The sequence below is a fragment of the Aptenodytes forsteri genome, unplaced genomic scaffold, assembly GCF_000699145.1.
Source record: "Aptenodytes forsteri isolate BGI_AS27 unplaced genomic scaffold, ASM69914v1 Scaffold888, whole genome shotgun sequence".
In the NCBI taxonomy this organism is placed as follows: Eukaryota; Metazoa; Chordata; class Aves; order Sphenisciformes; family Spheniscidae; genus Aptenodytes; species Aptenodytes forsteri.
This window is the reverse complement of record NW_008796057.1, coordinates 277,404-299,883: the sequence shown is the minus strand read 5'-3', so window position 1 is coordinate 299,883 and position 22,480 is coordinate 277,404. Positions and strand designations below refer to the sequence as shown.

Here is a 22,480-nt window from a genome sequence, read left to right as displayed (position 1 = left end):
GGCTTGAATAGGAAACCCCAGTCGCCCAGGAATCCTGGAAGTGATCATGGATTGGCCAGAGGGCAAAGATTTTGGAATATCGCCAGAGGAGGAGGTGACGCGTGCTGAAGAGGCCCCAGTGTATAATGAACTACCAGAAAATGAGAAGCAATATGCCCTGTTCACTGATGGGTCCTGTTGTCTTGTGGGAAAGCATCGGAGGTGGAAAGCTGCTGTATGGAGTCCTATGCGACAAGTTATAGAGACTGCTGAAGGAGAAGGTGAATCGAGCCAATTTGCAGAAGGAAGGGCCATCCAGCTGGCTTTAGACATTGCTGACCGAGAAAAGTGGCCAGTGCTCTGTCTCTATACTGACTCATGGATGGTGGCAAATGCCCTGTAGGGGTGGTTGCAGCAATGGAAGCAGAGCAATTGGCAGCGCAGAGGCAAACCCATCTGGGCTGCTGCATTGTGGCAAGATATTGCTGCCCGGGTAGAGAACCTGGTTGTACAAGTCCGTCACATAGATACTTACATACCTAAGAGTTGGGCTACTGAAGAACATCAAAACAATCAGCAGGTGGATCAGGCTGCTAAGATTGAAGTGGCTCAGGTGGATCTGGACTGGCAACATAAGGGTCTACCTCTACTGGCAACATAAGATCTACCTCTTTTGCCACTGCATCCTGCTGTGAGCTCCCATCAGCACACCTCCCAAAGCCCTTGCCAAAGTTTCCCACTCTGTAAATCTAGTCTCATTTTCTCAGGGGGATGATGTGGCCTGCACTTCTGTTTTGCTCAGACAGTCCACATTCACAGGCGACTTCTCCAGCTTGAAGCCACCACCTTGCAGGGCAGGGGACTCTACTCAGCCCGTGTCAGGCTCTGAGTCCGTGACACCAAGAGTGGGGACAAGGGATGGACATAGTGCTGACTCCTGGGTGCTTTCCTTCTCTCCTGGCAGGTCTCACACTCTGCCTCAAGAAGCAGGTCCAATGGCACGTGATTGGATTGGGCACTGGGCCAGAAGTCCACTCCGTCTTCTTCGAAGCCCACACGTTCCTGGTGAGAAGCCACCGTCTCAGCAGCCTAGAAATCTCCCCTGCCACGTATCTCACAGCCCAGACCATGCCAGGAACAGCTGGCTGGTTTCGGCTGTTCTGCCAGATACTGTCCCATCAGCAAGGTAACCTTATTCTGCAAGAGCTCAGGGGAAAAGAAGTTCAGGGGATGGCCCGGGCTCAGGGTTCTATGCAGTGCTGCAGCTCCAAGGCCCTTCCTGTTCCATAGTGTTACATCCACGTGCAATCTGGCCCGTGACCAGGATGGCATAGGTTGACTCATGTGATGGCCCATTTGATGGGGACAGTAGTGGAGAGGACATTTCCTAAGCAGAGCCTGGGGGAGTGCGCACCTGTGCTGGCATGTCAGTGTGACCTTTTCTGCCCGTCTTGTCTGAACCCAGCTGGCATGGAGGCCATTGTGAAGGTGGAAGAGTGCCTGGAGGAGCGCCTGATGAAGATGGGGAAGCTGTCAGATGAGCCAGAGGACATGGATTACCCTGAAGAAGATGAGGAAACTTATCATGCTATCCAAGTGCGCTCTTTTGCCAAAGAGAAACCTGTGACCTGGACTCACTACATTGCGGCTGAGGAAATGGACTGGGACTATGCCCCTGTGAAGCCCGTGTCTCTGGATAGGTGAGAGTGGGTGTGTGTGCCCATGAGGCTGCTCCTTGAGGCAGCCCTGCCAGCTCTTCCCCTTTTCCCCAGAAATTTATTTTCTTTGTGCCCAACCTGGACAGTTTTGTTCTTCCTAATTGACGCTAACAGTATGGATGCAGGACAAGGATGGTCTTGGGGAGGCCATGGGAAGGCAGGACCTGGCTTTGCTCCATTTTACCAAATGCCCTGCAGAGGCATTTGTCCCCAGGGCATTTGCGTCTCTGTCGCCCAGGTCTCTGGCGTCAGCCCCTTCTGAACAGGCAGCAACGCCTGGTGACCCTTCTCACTCTTTAGCCAGGAGGTCCTGCACAGCCAGGACATGCGCCCCCAGTCCCAGAGTGTGGGTTTCCTTGCCCTGTCTGGAAGGACCTGCTTTAGATGGCAGAGGCAATTAGCCCCTGCTGCTGCCTCACTTCTTGGAGGGAGAGGTGATGCAAGTGCAGTATCTCAGCAGAAGTACCTTAGTCAGCCCTGCATGGTGATGACACTTGTCACCAGTCCTGACGTCACTCCGCTGACACAGGCTGTGTGGGCTGGGGCTGGCTTGCTAGTGGGGTCACCGGGTTCTGCCCTAGATGGGGATCCCAGCCAGCGGCCGCTGGAGCAGGGCAGAAATCCCTACCTGCAGTCCCTCTCAGGGTAAGCCAGAGGAGATGTCCTCTCCAGCTTAGGGCTGGCCTTGCTCCTGGGAAGGAGCTGGCATGATCAAGACAAGGCAGCTGCTCTGTTGCATTATGCCCATATACTGGGGGCGTTCCCTGACACAGGACAACCTGCCATGCTCTCAGCTCTCACAGTCACCAGTTCCCTCCAAGACAGGGCAGTGTCAGCCCAAGGCTGCTACTGTGCTACCTAGTTGACGCTTTCTCCATTAAAGAAGCACTGAATCACTTGAAACGTTATTCCCCAGGATGCATATTGTGATTGCAGGGATGGGTGTCCCCACTGTGCACTGGTAGTCCCCGGGCAGCTGTGTAGGCCCTTGGATGATGGAAGGTCTTGCTCTGGTTCTGACAGCATCCCGCATGTGGCCATTTGTTCTTTCTCTGCCTTGCCTGCAGAAACATCACGAGCCTGTTCCTGGAGGCTGGCCCTCAGCGGATTGGTTCACAGTATAAGAAAGTGATGTTTGTGGAGTACGAGGATGCAACCTTCAAGAAGCGCAAGGTGTCAGATCAACTGGACAAGGGAATTCTGGGGCCTGTCATTAAGGGGGAGGTTGGAGATCAGTTTAAGGTAAGAGAGAGATTGCTTTCCACAAAGAGGGACTGGAAGGGGAAACTTCAAAGCTTGATGCTGTTCATACTAATAGCTCTTGGTTTGTGGCTAAGGTCTGACATAAGTCCTTGAGGTGCTCTATCATGTTTGGTAATGTCCAAAATTCACCAGAAGGGCAGATGTTACTGAAAGCTAAAACCAAATGCTCTTGGTGAGATCGGCAGAGATGCACAGGATATGGCCCAGTCCCCTTGATTTAACTTCATTGCAGGCGTCTTAGGAATCGTGTGAATTAATCCATGACACATGGCATCCAGCACCTTCTTCTGAGGCAGGAGTGTCCTCTCATCCTCCACTCTTCTCCATTTATGTGCTCTTTCCATGCAGTATTGGGGACTGTCGCTTGTGTCTCCCCAAGTGCCTCTACTGACCACTTGACTTGTTTGCTGCTAGGAGGAATGGGATGATTTCCAGGAGCTTCACATTTCTGCTCCCTGCCTGGGGTTCCCTGCACAGTTGTGGGCATGGAGCTGAAGGTAACACCTGTGGCAAAGCCCCAACAGAGCTATTTAGATAAATAAGTGAAGGGCTTCATGCAGAGAAGTGGAGAGCACTTTGAAGCTGTTGACTGCTGTGCATACTTAGTGTCTTGGTCCTCCGAGGCCTCCTGGACTGACAGTCCTCTTCTGTCTCATATGCAAAGTGACACTAAAGACAGCAACTTTCTCTTTAATAAATCTGATATTTTCACGTTCTCCCTAAAATGGGCATCTCCCGGAAAGATGGACAGTGTAGACTGGTAGAGAAATAAACAGTCGTTTCTTCTATTCTGACCCCTACTTTGTGGTCCCAGATACATCCGGGTTCTCCCCCGTTGGACACTGGCAGGTAGTCAATCCCAGAGTGCCACTGCCCAGCATTTCCCTCCCTGTGAGGACACTGAGGGCAGCCTTGAGTGAGGCTCCTCACAATGTTCAGAAAGCATTAAACGTTCCTGTGGGCTGTCCTCATTTCAGATCGTGTTCAGGAACCTGGCAAGCCGACCATACAACATCTACCCTCACGGCCTCACCAGCGTAAGGCCATACCATGCCATGAAGCCCTCTCAAGGTAAGGCAGGCCATAAGAATTTGGGGCATCACTTGGCCACTGCCATTCTTCTGGGCCAGGAGAGCTTCCTGCAGCCCATGGTAAAACTGTTTATCCAACCCATCCATCCAAGTGCCTAAGCCCTGCAATCCCAGAGATTATGATGATTCTTGGTTCATGTCCCCCTTAGTGCCATATAACCCTGTCTTTAAGGAAGGCTTGGATGATGACTGGAAGAAGGGGCATTGTCAACCAGAGAGCTGGGACCATGTTGTTTGGTCCATCCTGGAGGCCTCCACTTCCTGACGAGGCAGGAACCACCCTGGTGATCCTGCCTGTGTTTGCCAGTCTGCTTACAGTCCTCATTCCCTGGGCTCCCCCCTGCCCTGCTTTAATGTGGGGGGTTCATTATGATTCAGACTCTCCCTCTCACAGCTTCGCGGTTTTTGCTCCAGGCTTGTTGAGTTACCAGGTCCCTTTCGCAGACCTGTTTTCATCCCCTGCCAGCATGCTCCCAGGATCACAACTTGTGCAAGGCCATCCCACGTCCCACCAGGGCAAAATCATGCCCTATCCCTCTCCCCTCCTCCTCTCTGCCCTTTTGGGTGCGTCATAATGATGGGAGCAATTGCAGAGGCTGGAGAAAAGCTCCTCTGCTGCAGCAGAGGCGGCAGAACCAGGACGGCAGCTGCTAAGGAGTTCAGTGAACTAGGTCAGCTTTGTGACCTGTTACTATCTAAATTAAGGTTTTCCTTCAGGAGAGTCAAAAGGGCAAAGCAGCCTATCAGCTGGCAGGACTAAAGGAGCCAAGCCACACGAGGGAGCTGGGAGCCCTGTCCTTGCCCCTCTGTCAACATCCCCCAGCCAGACATGGCTCACCAGCTTTGCCAGTGTTTCAACTCTGAAAGTGGGCGAGTCATGGTCCTGGAGCCACAGGGATGATGCTCTTTAGGGGATTATAAATAAAAAGAGCTACTCCTACCCTGACTGACACATGAGCTTTGCAAACCATGCTTTTACAGTGGCTCAGCTGGGCACTTGGAGCAGAGAAAAGTCTTTTTCTAAGTGCAAGATCCTGCTGAATGCTCAGAGGATTTATTTGCATTTCAGTTTTCCTTCTGTTCCTTCCAGATCTCCTTGCTTTTCTCATGGTCTAGCTGTAGTTGCTTAAAAATGTATCTTTCCTTGCTTTGTTTTTCACCCATTTCAGCCCTGCCCAGCTCTGTACCTTCATCTGTAAACTCCTCTAGGCAGCCCAGAGCCCAGACACAGCTGAGACTGGGCAAATTTTCCAGTTTGCAGGAGTTTCAAGGACTTTCAAAATCAGGCATATGCCTCTCCATCCTCATCTGGTCCCAGGGGTTCCTTTTGTCCACATCAGCTTTCCATGCAAGCACATGCTAGCAGCCAGTGTGCCATCCCGGGGTGGGCATGGGTTTGGGTAGTTTTCTGTGCAACCTGTGTGGTCAAGAAACCTCCTTTCTGAGCTCTTTTAAAAAGTGGGATCACCCCTTGCAGGAGCAGCCCAGACTTAACTGATCTGTGTGTTGCCAGATAAGGACGTGAAGGACATTCCTATACCCCCTGGCCAGTCATTCACCTACAGTTGGAGGGTCACCACTGAGGATGGGCCAACTCAGGCAGATCCTCGCTGCCTCACCCGTTTCTACTACAGCTCCATCGACCCGGTCCGAGATACGGCCTCAGGCCTGATTGGGCCCCTCCTGATCTGCTTTAAGAAGTCCATGGATCAGAGGGGAAATCAGGTGGGTCCTTCCTTTTTTGCCTCAACTGCCAGGCTGAAAGGCTGGAATAACTGCGGTGGGTGAAATATTTGGGTGAAACCAAATTTGTCTGTCCTGTTCTCATCAACCCTACCGTCAGTCCCAATGCCTCTGCCTTCCCCATCCTCCCTTGCATGCTCCCTTCTCTCCAAACCTGGACCCTAACTCCTGTGAAATAGCAGTAAACTCTTCCCCATGCACCCAGGCTAAGACGTGGCAGCTACACAGGGCCCCAGGGGCGCTCTGATCAGACCAGGAATAACTGCTTCCCTCTTCGCCTTCCAGATAATGTCAGACAAGACAAGGTTGGTGCTGTTTTCGGTCTTTGATGAGAACCGCAGCTGGTACCTGGAGGAGAACATCAGGCGGTTCTGCACTGATGCAGCCCGTGTGGATACGCAGGACCCCCAGTTTTATGCTTCTAACGTGATGCACAGTGAGTGTTCAACCAGGAGCTCCCTGCAAAGCCCTGGCAGACACAGGCTCATCCCTGCCCCAGGGAACAAGCAGGGAACATGCAGAAGCTCGGCAGACATGGGGGAATCAGGTCCTGATGAAATGTTTCACCCCTGCTCTCTTCCAGCTATTAACGGCTTTGTGTTTGACAACCTCCAACCAAAACTCTGCCTGCATGAAGTTGTGTACTGGTATGTCCTGAGTGTTGGGGCCCAAACAGATTTCCTCTCCATCTTCTTCTCTGGAAACACATTCAAGCGCAACATGGTCTTTGAGGATGTGCTTACACTTTTCCCATTTTCTGGAGAAACAGTCTTCATGAGTTTGGAAAAGCCAGGTTAGTAACATGGGCTATTCTATAAACCATGGGCTTGGCATCAGAGCAGAGATAAGTGAGCACCTCCAGCCAGGTCTCTGGTACCTGATCGCATTTTGGCAGCCCTGCGAGCAAAGGGATGCACAACCTGCTAGAACAGCAAAGTGAGAGGCAATGATTAAATCCTTCCAAAGCTTAAATCAAAGAAATTAAATTTCTGTATTTTACTTCATTAATAGGGTGCATTAAGGTCACACATACTGCCAAGCCAGTGAGCTGGCTGCAGTAACATGAGCCCTGTGGACCTTGCGTCTCCACCCTTGGCTCCAAGCTCAGAGGTCAAGGGGAGCGGCAGTGCTGTCCCTGCTGTGAGTTCAGCCACTGGTCACGGCATCCCATTTATCTCCACACTTTTGCAAGGACAAAAATCACAGCTATGGAGAAGTCCTAGGAAGGATTTGCTTCAGAGTTCGGTTTTATTTCCCCCCACTCAGCATTTTTTCCTTAGCATTTGCAAAAGTGGTGCTGTTAACCATTTCCTTACTCACAGAGGAAACACAGAATTTACCATGTGATTGTAAACACTGATATGATGGTCACGAGTGCTGCATCCTGAGCCAAGCTGACAGGGTTTCTAGATACACCAGGAGGCTTTCTAAAACCCAGCCAAACATTGCATCCGTTTGAGCTCTGATTTGTGCCTGCTGATCTGAAGCAGGCAAGCAGCTCGGCCAGCAGCAGATGACAGCTCTTTCCAGCGTCAGAGCCTGGTTATTACACACCTCCTCACCCACTCTTGGCATCTGGAGAAGAGGTGCTTGCTGCAGGGAGCAAACGTGTTGTCTGGGGATGTGAGCAAGAGGCAGCCTTTTCATTTCTTTCTCCTTGAGTGGGAGAGATGTGACGACTGTGTCTGGGAGAGAGGTGTATTTGACAGCACCAGCATGTCTTTGGGGGTGAATTATGGTGATTACTCTGCTGCTGGCAATAATCCTGGAGGCTCTGTGGGTTCTCAGTGCCTTAACTGTTCTCACCAACCTATTGTTGGGGCCTCGTGGGTGTGTGTATCTCACTAAGCTCTGGCAGGAAACACTGGCCCTGCTGATGGTGCTTGTCAGGACTGGCTCTGATGTTGCCAGCAACCCTGATGTCTTGTGAGTCCAGCTGTAAGACACTCTAGGGATTATGAAAACATGAAATCACTACCATGAACCAGAGGCTGGCTGAAAATATAGGTTGCACTAGCAAAGGAGTGGCATGGGGATGGCAGCTCTTCTGATTTCTCACTGTGGTGGGCTGATGGTGTCCTCTTGTCCTCTCTTGAGACAGGCGTCTGGACGCTGGGGTGCCTGAATCCTGATTTCAGAGACCGAGGGATGCACGCCAAGTTCACAGTCTTGCAGTGCCAGCATGAGCAATACCCTGATGGGGAAGATTATGTGGATTTCGAGGAGGAAGAGGGTGCCTTTGAATTCCAACCCAGGGGATTCTCTAAAAGAAAGAGATGGCGCAGGCCATGTGTGAATGAGCAACTGAACAACGTCACCTCTTCCAGAAATGAGACAGAGAAGCCAAAATTGTGCTTGACAGAACCCAGCCATGGGGCTCTCCTGAGCAATGGCAGGATTTCTGATCCCCCTTCCGATGGCACATCAACACTTTTAGGAACAATCCCACATCCACCTGATATTACCATGTCTTCTCTGCCAGAGACAAACTATGAGCTAGTGCCCTATGAATCCTTCTTGGAAGATGAAGAAGAATTGTCAAAAACCATCAGCCAGGATGAAGGGTTTGGAGCTCTCTCACCTGGAGAACACTTGGCGAGTGTCACTGGAAGGGTCCATGGTACTGAGAGCTCAGAAGGTCAGCAATGGCTGCACCAAGCCACACCAGCTCCAGAAGATGCTCTGGCAGGAAAGAAGGTGACAAAAATCTCAGAGGTGAAGGAGCCAATAAAAAGGACAATGTCTGGTGGTACATTAGAGATCCTGGAAGCAGAGCCTCAAAAGACAACTACTGATGCAACAAGCTTGTGGGACGCAATTGCTTATGCTGCTAGCAAAGCTCCTCTTCAAGAGAACAGGAGCTCATTTCACCAGAATGACCTGGAGTGCAATCTGGGACTTCAAGACACGTCTTCACAGGGTGCTGAGGACACGTTGCTAAGAGGGGCTGATAAAATATCCGTAAATCTATACAAGTCAAAGGAGACAATCAATACAGAACCAGCTTTAAGTACTGATCATAACTGTTCCTCCACACTGGACAATCCTTCTGCATCTTCAGATGAGACAGAAGACAACAAGACTTCTCATGCTGTCGTTCACAGTCACACCAGAGAAAGCAATTATTCATCAAATGAGCTAGATGTTAGGCTGGAAAAAAGACCTCACAAAGTCGTTTCACAAGGCTTTTATGAATCTTTTGAAGGTAAAAATGTTTCTTTCTCAGACCTGGGACCCAGCAAACTTGCACAAGAGCAAATCCTCACAGATGAGAGTAACTTCTTGCCTGCAAAAAGCGGCACAGAACAAGAAGCCAGTGAACTTGCCAAAGGCACAAGCCTTCTAGAAACCACCTTTGCACACACCAATGACCTTGAACCTTCCAGCTATATAATGATGGAAGAGAGGGATGAATTAATCTTGGAAGCAGTATTTCAGGATGCTACAGCCACTAAGGAATTGCCAGAGATGGACAGTCTTGCCTTTCCTGAATCAAATGTTGTAGCCAATGACACAAGGCAGTTCCCAAATGCTTTCTTAAACAGCCCTGAGCAGTTTCTGAGACACAGAGCTCCAGCTCCAAGTGTGAGTGGCCCCAGCTGGAGGCCTCGACAAGCCAGGTCACCGGAGAGCAGAGGCTTGATGCATGGCCTGGGTCTTCCCAACACCAGCTGGCCTGGCAGCAGGGAGCCCCTCTCTCAGGGTAACAGAGCAGAGCAGGATCTGGCCAGCCAGACCCCTGAGACAGCAGTGAATAAGAAAGCCCCAAAGGTGTGTGGACCTTATTCCCCTTTTTGCAGTGCTCGCTTCAAAAAGAGGCCCCTGACATCAAGCGATACTTTGCCTGAGGTGATGGTGGCCCAGCAAAGCCTGGAAGAAAAATCAAATGTGGTGGAGGGGAGACTACAGCTGGGCAGGAATGCTCCACAGGCTCTGCTTGCAGATAGTGCAGATGAGATGCATCCTGAGGGGAGGCCGAGCACAGATAGGGGTGTACAGAAGAGCAGTGAAGGGGCCCAGCGCAGTGGACGCTCCTTTGCCACACGGAGAGCACTGGGGAGCGAGAAGGCAATGGCAGCAAGTAGCTCAGAAATGCAGGCTGCTGCTGTGGCTGCAGACCCGGCCTCAAACTGGGACCTGGTCTCCCTGGGGGCAGCAGGACACGCTGGGGGCTTGCGGAGCCCAGCTTTGGCCGAGCTGCAGCCTGGCAGAGGTGCTGTCTGGGGTGCTCCCGGGAGCAAGCAAGCTCAGGGAAGAAGCCAGATGGAGGAGGAGACAAATTCTGTGGAGCAGTTGGGTCAGTTCAGTCCTCAGTCTCAGCATCTTAAGGTCAATGCCACAGAGGACTACATGCCTGAGAGCATGTCTGGGCAAAGCCCAGAAGAAATCCCTATGAAACCATCCTCCAAAGAGAACTATTCCCTGTCTCCAAGCAGCCCCGCTAGCAACCACAGCACTAGCAAAAACACAGCCAAATATATGCAAGCCAGTCCGGATAGATGGCAGGTGCTTGGTGGGGAAGATGTCCTCAGAGAAACCAGGAAGAGAGAGGGCCAGGGCCCAGGAGAGCCCAAGGAGTATGGGGAAAGCAACAGCACAGCTGGGAAGAGGAACCATGCCCCAGGACATAGGGAGAGACCAGCTCTGAACAACAGGACCCATTCCAGCCCCTCAACGCCAAAGGCTGACAAGCCAGACTACGACGAGTATGGTAACACAGAGCAGACCATGGAGGATTTCGACATCTACGGGGAAGAGGAGCATGACCCACGCTCCTTCCAGGGGGAGGTACGGCAGTACTTCATTGCAGCAGTGGAGGTGATGTGGGAATACGGGAACCAGAGACCCCAGCACTTCCTAAAAGCCATGTAAGTGTGACTGTCCCTCATGTATTCCTCCTGCACTGCGTGGCATGGCTTGATGTGTGGGTTGGCATGTCCTGGCTGGCAGGATCACAGGTCTATGACTGTACAACCCAGCCAAGCAGCCCAGGGGGAGGATGCTCCCAGCGCCTCCCCTCCACCTGGAGAGTTTTGTAACTCCAGCAACCTTGAGCTTCCTTGCAAGTGGGTCAGGAATGCTCCAGGCTCTGCATCACCCCTGCCCTGCTACAGCCCTGCCATGGCTGCCCTCCCTATGGGACAGTATCACCTGATTTGCTTAACTGCCCTCACCCCAGCAGGGACCCCTGGAGCGGCAGGAGGAAGCCTTTCCGGCAGTACCGCAAGGTGGTTTTCCGAGAGTACGTGGATGATTCCTTCACGCAGCCACTGCTGCGGGGAGAGCTGGACGAGCACTTGGGCATCCTCGGGCCATACATCAGGGCAGAAGTTGAAGATGTCATCATGGTGAATTGAAAGTTCCCATTTCCTATAAAACCTGAAATCCCCCCATTGCTGGCTGTGCTCAGCCAGAGGGAGTGCTGAGGTGGGCCTGCAGGCTCTACGATGCCCATGCGTTCACCTTAAGGGCTTGGGGGGGGGTCAGTGGCTGGAGAAATGGGCCAGCAGGAACCTCAGAGTGTTCAGATGCAAGCCCTGGACCTGAGACAGACCCAACCCCTGTAACAGCACAGCCCGAGCAGCTTCTCGGCTCCATGGGGAGCCTTTTGGGTGAAGGGATTGTAAAAAGGGTAATGAGCTAAGCAGGGTTCAGTACAGCTTCTTTGGGTGCTCTATGTGGGGGCAGGCTCAGGCTTCCCTTACGGCGGCTGTGCTCCGCCAGAGGGAGTGCCGTGGGCCTGCAGGCTCTACGATGCCCATGCGTTCACCTTGAGGGCTTGGGGGGGGGTCAGTGGCTGGAGAAATGGGCCAGCAGGAACCTCAGAGTGTTCAGATGCAAGCCCTGGACCTGAGACAGACCCAACCCCTGTAACAGCACAGCCCGAGCAGCTTCTCGGCTCCATGGGGAGCCTTTTGGGTGAAGGGATTGTAAAAAGGGTAATGAGCTAAGCAGGGTTCAGTACAGCTTCTTTGGGTGCTCTATGTGGGGGCAGGCTCAGGCTTCCCTTACCACCAAAGGTCCTTCAGCACCCACCTAAGGAAGAGGTGAAAGGCTCTTCACCAGCCTCAGGACTTGTATGCCTGGAGAAGTTGCCCAGTTTTCACTGAAATCTTCACGAGGATGGATTCAGCTTTGGGCTCCAGAGACAGTAGTGTAGCTGACCTTGCTCCCATTGAGCAGGGAGAGGAACTCATTCTGCTGATGTGACTGGGATGTGCTTTCTGTTGGGGATCACACTGCACAGCCACAGCTTGTGGTTCAGCAGGGGTTGGCCACTGCATGGGGCCCAGCTGGAGGTCTGGGCACCGGAGACATGGCTGCCTCCTTCCCACCAGCTGGCTGGATCCAACCCCAGGGTCCAGGGCACTCTCAGTGCTGCACCTAGCCCCTTTGCCTTCCCTCTGGTACAGGTTACATTCAAGAACCTGGCCTCGCGGCCCTTCTCCTTCCACTCCACGCTGCAAGCCTACGAGGAGACGCAGGGCGCAATGCAGGGTGGAGAGGTGGTGCAGCCCGGCGAGCTCAGGAAGTACTCCTGGAAAGTCCTGCCCCAGATGGCACCCACCACACAGGAGTTCGACTGCAAGGCCTGGGCTTACTTCTCCAACATGGACCTGGTAGGTGGGAGCCTGCTCTATGGGGCATCCCAGAAAGGAGAGATGGGCAGCACACCTGGGTCCTGGCTGTGAAGTCAAGGCTTTTCCTATGGTACTGTGCTGAAAGCAGCCTGTGGCTGTGTAGATTCTCAGGTGTCTAATACAGTGATGAATGCATGCTGGTGCTTTCTCTTCCCTTCTCTTAATTGGGTTTTTTCCCTTTTCCCCAGTTGTACCAGCTTATGAGACTTGTAGGGAACTAGCATTCTGCAGTCTCCTACCCCTCTGCCAAACCTGGCTGAATTTGGTTCATGTGTTCCAATGTTAGTGGGATAGGGACTATTGGACGGTTGGACAGACAGACACCACTTCTCTTGAAAGTATGTGCAAACACTTGCCGCACAGCTTTTCTTAGCTAGGGGCAGAGTGGGGATCCCCCAGTGCACCCAGCATGTCCTTCCCACCCTGCACGTGCCATGCCCTGTGCACGAGTGGGAGCCAGGCCAGGGATGCAGACAGGGCCACCGCTTTCCTTGCCGCTGTGCTGCTTGCGGGCGTCAGCGCTGCCTCCCCCTCCAAGGCAAACCCTTCTTTCCTGGCTCCCCGGCAGGAGAAGGACCTGCACTCGGGCCTCATTGGGCCACTGATCATCTGCCGCCGTGGGGTGCTGAGCTTCATTTTCAGGCGGCAGTTGGCTGTGCAGGAGTTCTCCCTGCTCTTCACCATCTTTGATGAGACCAAAAGCTGGTACTTCCTGGAGAACATGGAGAGGAACTGCCGCCCTCCCTGCCGCATCCAGCAGGACAACCCTGACTTTAAGAGAAACCATTCCTTCCACGGTGAGGACCCTTGCCCTTGCCCTTTCCATCCCACATTGGGATGGAAAAAGCCTGGAGCCTTGAGCTGCTCCTGACTGCTGCCTTTCCCAGCTGTCAACGGTTACATGAGTGACACACTGCCCGGACTGGTGATGGCTCAGCAGCAACGGGTCCGATGGCACCTCCTGAACATGGGCAGCACTAAGGATATCCATTCCATCCACTTTCACGGGCAGCTGTTCAGTGTCAGGACTAGCCAGGAGTATCGCATGGGCGTCTACAACCTTTATCCCGGTGAGATGCAGCACGGGCACTGTGCACACCCCGGCTGCCGGGGCTTCATGTCCATGCCCGTTAGGAAGTGCCAAGCCTGCAGGGGAATAGCAAGGTGGGGGGGGAATGGATCTGGAAGAATCTGGCTCTGTGTTTGCACAGCACTTGGCACTGTGGCATCCCATTACAGCCAGTAACTCCCCTCTGTTCTGCTCTCCATTCCTGGCCAGGTGTCTTCGGGACGGTGGAGATGTGGCCCTCACATGCTGGGATCTGGCGGGTAGAGTGCAAAGTGGGAGAGCACCAGCAAGCCGGGATGACTGCTCTCTTCCTTGTGTACAACCTGAGTGAGTGATCCTCTTTGTGCCCTGGCCCACTTGCTGCCTTGGCCACAGGCAGCATGTTTTTAAGCTCCCTCCCCTGGGCTCTCAGCATTTCCCCTGGGGTGGCCCAAGTGGGGTCCTTGGGGTTTTCACTCTGAAAGAAAGTCAAAACTTCAGCACTTGCCACCCTACACAGCCCAGCAGAGAGCACACAGTCAGGGACACGGTTGGGGTGAAGGCTGGGAGACCAGCTTCATTTGCCTGCAAATATTTGCTCCCAGAGCTCTTGTTTTCCAAAATTGAGGGTCCCTGGACCTCCTGTAAAATGCACTTATCCCAGCATCTGCATGCACATGCTGGTGCCTGCCCACACTGTCAGGAAGGCACAGTGCCCAGCTGCCTAACCACATATCAAGAGGTAAACTGAGGCATGGAGTGATGGCACGAGGCAGCCTGCCAGAGGCAGGCTCTGATAGAAACAGCCCCAAGAGCAACTGCAAAATCCACAGGAAACCTCTGACTCCATTCACCCCAGAACAACACGTTTCTACCTCACCATAAGTAAGCACTGGGGGCAATGGTTTGTGAGACTAGTATTTTATCACACAGTGACAGTCTCTCTCCTCTTCCTAAAGGAGTATTCAATGTCAGCCAGAAAATGTTTCCATAAGTTAAAAATCTGCTTAAGATTTCAAATTTGCATTTTCCCCAGAAGCATTTGCCATGCAGCAGAGATGCCAAGATGTGACAAGTTGCTAATAATAATGGTTATTATAAGAGATAAACAGCCCTGTGCTCAGCAGACCAGAAAAGAGACACAGAGAGACAGGGGTGTCAGGCAGACTTTCCTTTAGCAATGTGATATTTGTTTTTAAAAGATGCTGCCTAGCAACAAAAAGGCCCAGGTGCAAGACACGGGTATAAGGAAGAGACACTTGTCAGCATTGCTGGGAGATCAGGACATGGGAATGAGAGGTTGGGGACTCAGGGACAGGAGTTTGGCAAAAGGCTGCTGTGGCTGATGCTAGGAACTCTCTGCTGCTGACATCGGGGTCGGGAACAAGAACTTCGAGCACCCCTAAAATTCAGGGATGGATGTGGAGGCATCTGAAACGCACTGTTTGGTGTGAGACAAACAAACCTGGGGGCTCCTGGAGGCTTGAGACAACCTCCCTGAGCCTGGAGGCTGCTACCCAGCCTAGGCTTTTCCTTCAAAAGCCTTGTTATCTAATCAACTCTCCCTGGTTTTCGCCCTCCTTTTCCCTGTTTGGCTGCAGACTGCCGAAACACCCTCGGCCTGGCCTCGGGTCACATTGCAGACTCTCAGATCACAGCGTCGGGGCAGTATGGTGAGTAGGGGTTGTTGCTGCAAGGAAGGCAGGTGAGGTTGGGGCAGCTTCAGCCAACACAACTCATATGCTTGCCTGCCCAAGGCTCTGCTACACCGAGTCCCCGGCAGAGTCCTTCCTCCATCCATGCCCATGTCAGCGTCCCACTCAGGACCTGGAGGTGCCTTCCCACATATCTGGCCCATCGTGTCAGTGCTCTGCCACCCTGTACATGGCTACTAAGCCCTAGGGTGATCCTCAGGCCCTGTCCTGCGGATGGACTTCTCACCACCTCAGGCTGGGCAGTGCCAGGGGCCAGCAGCACCCTCATATCTGTGTGCTCTCCTCGCAGGGCAGTGGGCTCCTTACCTGGCCAGGCTGGATAACACCGGCTCCATCAATGCTTGGAGCACTGACCGTAGCAACACCTGGATCCAGGTAAGAGCGGCCCTGTGGTTGGAGGCACCGCTGGGGGCATCGCAAGGGCATGCTCATGGCTGATGCACTGTGCAGAAGCACCCACACGGATGGCCAGTGTCTCCCCAGCTAAGTGCTGCTATTTCCCCTGCTTCCCCTCTGGGAGGGGAGCTCTGAGATCCTAATGGCAGTTCGTCTGGCCATGGTTGCTGCTGGCCTGACCCCCAGATCGATCCTCAGTGCAGCAGAGGAATCACTTGATGGTCCGGCTGCAGCATCGGATTGTGCAAAAATCCCCCTAAGACGAAGTGAGAACAGCTCACCTCTCCAAACAGCTCTCCCCTGCTCTCTCCCAGCTGTTGGCTGACTTGTGTCCTTATGAATGACTATTTTAACTAGTTTCATAACCTGTGCTCAGTTATGTCATGAGGAAGCGAGTTCCATGGGTTTACAGTGCATTGCCTGAACATGGCTTGGGTTTTCCGTCAGAAATGAATCCCTGACTTTTGTTCTCAGGTGGACCTTTTGCATCTCATGATTATTCACGGCATAAAAACCCAAGGGGCCCGACAAAAGTTCTCCAGCCTTTACATCTCCCAGTTTGTTGTCTTCTACAGCCTTGATGGGCAAAGGTGGAGGAAATACAAGGGGAATGCCACCAGCACCCAGATGGTAAGGCAAATGGGTCTTGAGGAGAGTGTCTTCCCAGAATGGGGTCTCTTGAGGTGATGAGGCTAGGGAGCTCTGTACACAAGGCAGAGATCTCCTGAGCCCCTGAGATATTTGATTAGGGCAGGAACAGTGAGCATTCACTGCCAGGATGACTGAATCACAGATCTGCAAGGGACTTGCTGTCTGTGTCCATCTGTCTCATTTTAAATTGACTGAGCTGTTTCTTTCCACAATCCCAGGTGGCTGTGAGATCCACTGCTTAACATTATGTTGCATGTTACTTAGAGCTAGGCATAAGATTTTGCCTGAATATCTTTTTTGACCTCAAAGGCAAATTTGGCTTTCTAAAAACATTGTGCAGATGCAGATGATTTGGGGGATCTCTACTCATTAGAAAAAAACACAACCTAAATATGCCTAAGCTGATCATTCCAGCAGAAGAAGAAAAGTATCCAGAAAAGCCTCCATCATGTACATCAGCTGTGGCCAAAACTTTTCCCAGGTTCAAAAGTCCCAGGACTGACTTTTTTTTTTTTTCTTTCTCTCCCCTCTGTTTGGTGAAAATATGAAAACATGTTCATTTGCACGGACCCTAAGTTTCTCCTCCTCCTGTTTCTCAGTGGTTCACCCTGATTTGGCCCATTCACACTTCTTTGGTCTGAATCACATCTCAAATCATTTCCCTGAGCTGCCTTTCTCTTGTAAGGATGGTGATAAGATACAGAAATGCCAGACAGAATTGTTCTTCTCCCCACTAATCCTTGTCCTGTCTAGCTCTCTTTCCACTGGTACAACAATCCTTTTTCTCCCTTTCCCTGCAGCTGTTCTTTGCAAATGTGGATGCAACCGGAGTGAAAGAAAATCGCTTCAACCCTCCGATCATAGCCCGGTACATCCGCATTAACCCCACTCACTACAGCATCCGGACCACGCTGCGCATGGAGCTCATTGGCTGTGACCTGAACAGTATGTCCCACCTCCGGATACCAAGCACCAAAGCTGGGGCCTGATCCAGTGGGACGCTGAGTACCAGCTCCACGTGTTTCAGGACTCCCCAGGCAGTTGTGGAGGGGGAAGGAGGAGGCTGGAGGTGGCATTGAGATGTTGGGAGAACAAAGCTGGAAAAATCTCATTATGGTCTTAGAGATAGCAATACCAGAGGGAGAACATGAGGCCAGCTCTCACCACGGCTTTTCCCTGAACCACCAGAAACCTCCAGCATCAGCTAAGCTGATAGCTGGGGAGCTGCTGCCTCAGTCTGGGGGAGCAGGAAACAAGCAGAGACAGATGCTATTGGCTTTTCCTCTGGTTTTGCCACTCCAAGGCGAGACTGCTCTGGCCCACAGTGTGACCCGGGGCAGCGGTGCTCCGGGATCCTTTCTTTAGCTTCACACACCAGCAGGGCGTACTCTCCAGCAGCTACAAGCAGCAGCGGCTGTGCTGTTGCCCCATGCCACAACTGTGCCAGCTGGCTTTGAGGCAGCTGTGCACATGCACACTTGATCACATTGTGTGCAGAGTATCTCCCTGCCAGGTATTCTTGTCCTTCCCCTGGAGACAGGTTGTCCTTATGTCCTGGCAGATGCACAAATTCTTCACATTACTCCTAGATAAAATCTCCAGGGAGAAAAGATAGTAGGACTAGTGGCAGGTGTAGTTTGGCACTCCCCAGCCAGAGCCATGCTGCACACAGGGGCCCTGAGCAGTGCAGGGACCATGACACTGCAGCAAGGCACAGGAGAAACTGTAACCTGGGAAAGTGCATGGAGGGCAGCTGGAGCAGTGAGCAGCCAGAAGGCATCTCCGTGATGGGTCTGTTCCCCCCTCTGACAAGCATTACTCCTCTCTTCCAGGCTGCTCCATGCCCCTAGGAATGGAGAACAGAGGGATCCCTGACCAGCGCATCTCCGCATCCTCCTACAGCACCAATGTCTTCTCCAGCTGGTCACCCTCCCAGGCTCGCCTGAACCTGCAGGGAAGGACCAACGCATGGAGGCCAAAGGTAGCCCATGCAAGCAGATCCCCAGGCAGGCAGCTGGGATCCCAGCAGGCAGGCTGGGTGCTTGCAACCTCTCCTAGCCAGGGCTGCGTGGGGAGTGTGTACAGCCATGTGCACTGTGCAAGCTGCCTGCACACAGGCAGGAGAGTTGCCGCACTGATTTAACACCCAGCAGCTCCAACCAGATGCCTGGTAGGGCAGCTGAAGCCCAGGACTAGCTTGGCTTCAGCTGCAACAAACATGTCTTTCTCATTGCTGCTGAAGGATTGAAGGCAGTCTGTCCTTCCCCAGAGCAACAGCCCCAGCGAGTGGTTGCAGGTGGACTTTGAAGTAACCAAGAAGGTGACTGCAATCATAACCCAAGGTGCCAAAGCTGTCTTCACCCACATGTTTGTGAAGGAGTTTGCTGTCTCCAGCAGCCAGAACGGCGTGCACTGGAGCCCGGTCCTGCAGGATGGCAAGGAGAAGGTAGGCAGAGCTGTTCCACGGCCAGAGGCAGCCCATGGCCACCCCCGGGGCAGCAAGCACAGTCCTTGGCAGCAAACATGCTCACAGGATTTTTTGCAAGAGCAGTGAGCTGGGCTGTGCTTTTTCCTCCCTAAAGTGTTCCCAAGTGGTGCTTGTCTAGGTTGATGGTGTCCTCAAGTCATGGGCTCACTGTACCAGCAGAGGAGAGCGCACCCCTGATTTCTCTCTCCTCTCCAGATTTTCAAGGCAAACCAAGACCACACCAGCACAGTGATGAACACCCTGGAGCCCCCCCTCTTTGCCCACTATGTGAGGATACACCCCCGCCAGTGGCACAACCACATTGCCCTGCGAATAGAGTTCCTCGGCTGTGACACTCAGCAGGAGTACTGACGGCTGCGGGGCCAGGCATAGGCAGCACCGGTCCAAGGACCCGCATCCAGCCGGACACTGAACTCTCACCAGGGCCGGAGCCAGCCCTCCAGGGCCCTGGCCACCCCTGCTGCCGGGGAGGAGAAGGCCTGCAGAGCTGTCATGGTGGCTGGCTCGTTATCAGCCTCTTCCTTTCCCTCATCTACCAGATGCCATATAGTCAGACATAATGCTGAAGAATTAAACAGTAATTTTCCAGTGTAATGCTGAAGAATTAAACAGTAATTTTCCAGTATCTCTCTGCACTTTCTCCTCTGCTCCAGCCTTGGACTCCCCAGGGGTTCAGTCAGCATTACCAGCAGCTAGTAATTAATTAGCCCCAGAGCTTCTCAGCTTTGTTTTGCACAAGCTCCTGCTACCCGGGCACAGTCCTGGAGGAGGAGGAAGCAGCAAAGATAAGGGCTGGGGGACGAGGCCCTGCTCCAGGCCCCAGCATCCATTTCACAATTGGTGGGGATTGGTGGCTTGAGGGAGGCAGTGCTTGCTCAATCTGACTCAGCACTGGGCTTTGGCCCTCCACTTCCCTTCATCTCCTTCCCATAATGCTCCTGCATTTGGACATGAGGAAAAATTTCTTTACTGAAAGTGTGACGTGCGGAATCAAACTTCACAACTCAAAAGAGTTATAAAGCAGGTATGTTTATTATGGCGCCGGGTGCAAGGGGGATAGCTCCTCCTAGCTTGCACACCGTATGTTGCATCAACTGTCCCTTATATGGTTCTGAATTATTTCCAGGAACCTATTATCATAGGCTCCCTCCTCCTGGCGCACGCGTACTGTCGTCTGGTGGTCGTCTATTGGGATCTTCTGGAGGTCTATTGGGGTCTTTTGGAGGAAGATTCACAGTCTTCTTCACCGTGTACCTTCACCTTTGGCCCAGAATGCTGAGTTGGCTGAGCTTCAGACCGCAAGGCTGGTTTCAACCAGATGGTCGCTGAGTGTATACATTTAAGTTTCTGTTATCTACCCAACTTCTGTAACTTCTGCTAACAATAGGGTTACAGTGTCTTTGCCAAACATTCTATTATGCTTGCAACAGCATCTATGCTATCGGAGTTACTAGCTACAATCGTTTATGCTAACAATTACCCATTCGCTCCCTAATTCAAGTCCCCCCTTTTTCTTTCCCATTTGCAAATTCTTTTGCTATATAGCGCCATCCCCTTTGAGGGTTTTGGTCAAAAAATATTCCCACATCCAAAACTTGGAGTTCAAACTTAGGCCCCCTTTCCCTAACTGCCACATTAGTTCGACATTCCAATTTGGACAAGTTTCCCAATTTCCACATATTTACCCCAGTGGCTTCATTAATTATAGTCCAATTAACAGACGTGACTCCAAACAGGGGTATCTCCATTTGGCCTCTGGGAAGAGCTACACATACCCAGCAGTCAGACAGGTTCAAACCATCTACTATTGATTTAGTCATTCGTATATACGAATTCTGATCCCATGCACCCATAATCTTTGACCACAGTGTTATTATACAAACGATTAAAGTCCATCTTTTCATTGAATGCGTAATTTCAGAGGTCCAGCTGATGTTGATTTCCATTGTAGTCAAGGGGCTTTCTTGATTCTGGTATAGTGTATCCACGATGTTTGCTCCTTAATTTTGACTGTTGTGTAGGATGTCAATAGCACTTGGAATGGGCCTTCCCATTTCGGTTCCAGAGGTGAATCTGAAAGAGATCTAATATACACATAATCACCTGGCATTACATCATGAACTGGCCCGTCAAGGCCTCTAGCTCGGGTCCCTAGGACCTGTTTTGTTATTTCTTGGAGTTGCTTCTGCAAGCTTATTACGTAGTCAGTTAGTACTTCATTTCCTACTTGTGCAGCGGTTCCTGCTTGTATCATATAAGGCCTACCATATAATATTTCAAAGGGACTTAGACCCTCTTTTGCTCTAGGCTTTATTCTGATTCTCAGAAGGGCTAGAGGCAATGGTTGAGGCCAGGAAAGTCCCGCGTCCTGTCCCAATTTTACAACCTGTAGTTTGATTTGATGGTTCTATCTTTTTTACCTGGCCGCTGGCCTGTGGTCTATAAGGGGTATGCAATTGCCAATCTATTCCCAAAATCCTGCTAGTCTGTTGAACAATCTTTGCAGTAAAATGTGGTCCCCAGTCTGAGGATATTGCTGATGGGACTCCGAACCTTGGTATTATTTCTCGTAACAAGGTTTTGGTTACTTCTCTAGCTTTATTGGTTCGGCAAGGGAATGCTTCTGGCCAGCCCGAAAAGGTATCTGTTAGGACTAACAAGTATCGGAACCCCCCTTTTCTTGGGAGTTCTGAGAAATTAATTTGCCATTGTTGTCCTGGATAATTTCCCTTCCCTATTTGTCCTAGCGGAGCTTTAGGACCTGTTCGAGGGTTATTCTGCAGATAAATTTCACATTGCTGGGTTACAAATTCCGAGCAACAATACTCCGAGTCAAATACTTATACAGAGCCTCCGTTTCCCAGTGGGTTTTTCTATGTTCTGCCATAATTATGGCCCATAGTATTACAAATGGTACTACTATTTTCCCTTGTGATGTCCTGGCCCATTTACCCTTTTCTACTTTCCCTCCTAAGTCCTCAATAAGCTTCTGGTCCTCCCTTGAATACCGAGGTTCACAATTTGTCTGATCAAGTTGTATGTTACCATCTGGAATCAAGGGATGCACTTCTACTTGGCCCATCTCAGCCACCCTCTTTGCTTCCTTATCTGCCATGGCATTTCCCAGTTCCTGGGTAGTTACTCCCTTTTGATGGGCCCTACAATGTATTATAGCCACTTTCTCGCAGCATGTTTTATGTGCTTTCCTTGAGTGGATAAAAGTCCTCTTTCCTTCCAGATCGCTCCGTGGGCATGGACCACCCCGAAGGCATATCTGGAATCTGTCCAAATAATGATTCTTTTTCCTTTTGCTAATTCCCGTGCTCGGGTTAAGGCTATGATCTCCGCCTTTTGTGCTGAGGTACTCGAGGGAAGGGCTTTAGACTCTATTACCAGATCAGTAGTGGTTATCGCGTATCCTGCTTTGCGAATGCCTTGTCGGACAAAGCTGCTTCTGTTGGTGTACCAGGAATCCTCGGCATCCTCCAGTGGTTCCTCCTTCAGGTCTGGACGGCTGGAATATACTGCCTCAATCGTTTCCAAACAATCGTGGGAAACTGGCTCTCCCGTGGCTCCGCTGAGGAAGGAGGCTGGGTTAACAATATTAGTAACCACTATCTCCACATCGTCCTTTTCCACCATTATGGCTTGGTACTTCAAGAGTGTCTGCGGTGACAACCAATGCCCCCCTTTCATTTCTAATACTACGGATATAGTGTGGGACACCAGGACTGTGACCTTTTGGCC

At 51.7% G+C, this 22,480-nt stretch overlaps 1 protein-coding gene across 2 annotated transcripts in view; it reads left to right on the top strand.

Annotated features, from left to right (window-relative positions):
* F8 (coagulation factor VIII) overlaps window positions 1-19,356 on the top strand; it is a 29,052-nt gene extending 9,696 nt beyond the window's left edge. The window contains exons 7-26 of one of the 2 annotated variants that reach the window (XM_009286305.2): window positions 944-1,165; window positions 1,445-1,679; window positions 2,765-2,939; window positions 3,938-4,031; window positions 5,565-5,776; window positions 6,080-6,230; window positions 6,378-6,587; window positions 7,896-10,662; window positions 10,974-11,142; window positions 12,208-12,414; window positions 13,004-13,232; window positions 13,323-13,505; window positions 13,715-13,831; window positions 15,085-15,156; window positions 15,488-15,573; window positions 16,069-16,224; window positions 17,046-17,190; window positions 18,078-18,226; window positions 18,515-18,691; window positions 18,929-19,356. In XM_009286305.2, coding sequence (XP_009284580.1) covers window positions 944-1,165; window positions 1,445-1,679; window positions 2,765-2,939; window positions 3,938-4,031; window positions 5,565-5,776; window positions 6,080-6,230; window positions 6,378-6,587; window positions 7,896-10,662; window positions 10,974-11,142; window positions 12,208-12,414; window positions 13,004-13,232; window positions 13,323-13,505; window positions 13,715-13,831; window positions 15,085-15,156; window positions 15,488-15,573; window positions 16,069-16,224; window positions 17,046-17,190; window positions 18,078-18,226; window positions 18,515-18,691; window positions 18,929-19,084 — 5,912 coding nt within the window. In that variant the 3' untranslated portion in view covers window positions 19,085-19,356. Of the gene's footprint in view, window positions 1-943; window positions 1,166-1,444; window positions 1,680-2,764; window positions 2,940-3,937; window positions 4,032-5,564; window positions 5,777-6,079; window positions 6,231-6,377; window positions 6,588-7,895; window positions 10,663-10,973; window positions 11,143-12,207; window positions 12,415-13,003; window positions 13,233-13,322; window positions 13,506-13,714; window positions 13,832-15,084; window positions 15,157-15,487; window positions 15,574-16,068; window positions 16,225-17,045; window positions 17,191-18,077; window positions 18,227-18,487; window positions 18,692-18,928 lie in introns of those variants that run through there. The other variant, XM_009286306.2, reaches the window with a different exon arrangement.
* Window positions 19,357-22,480: the final 3,124 nt, after the last annotated feature.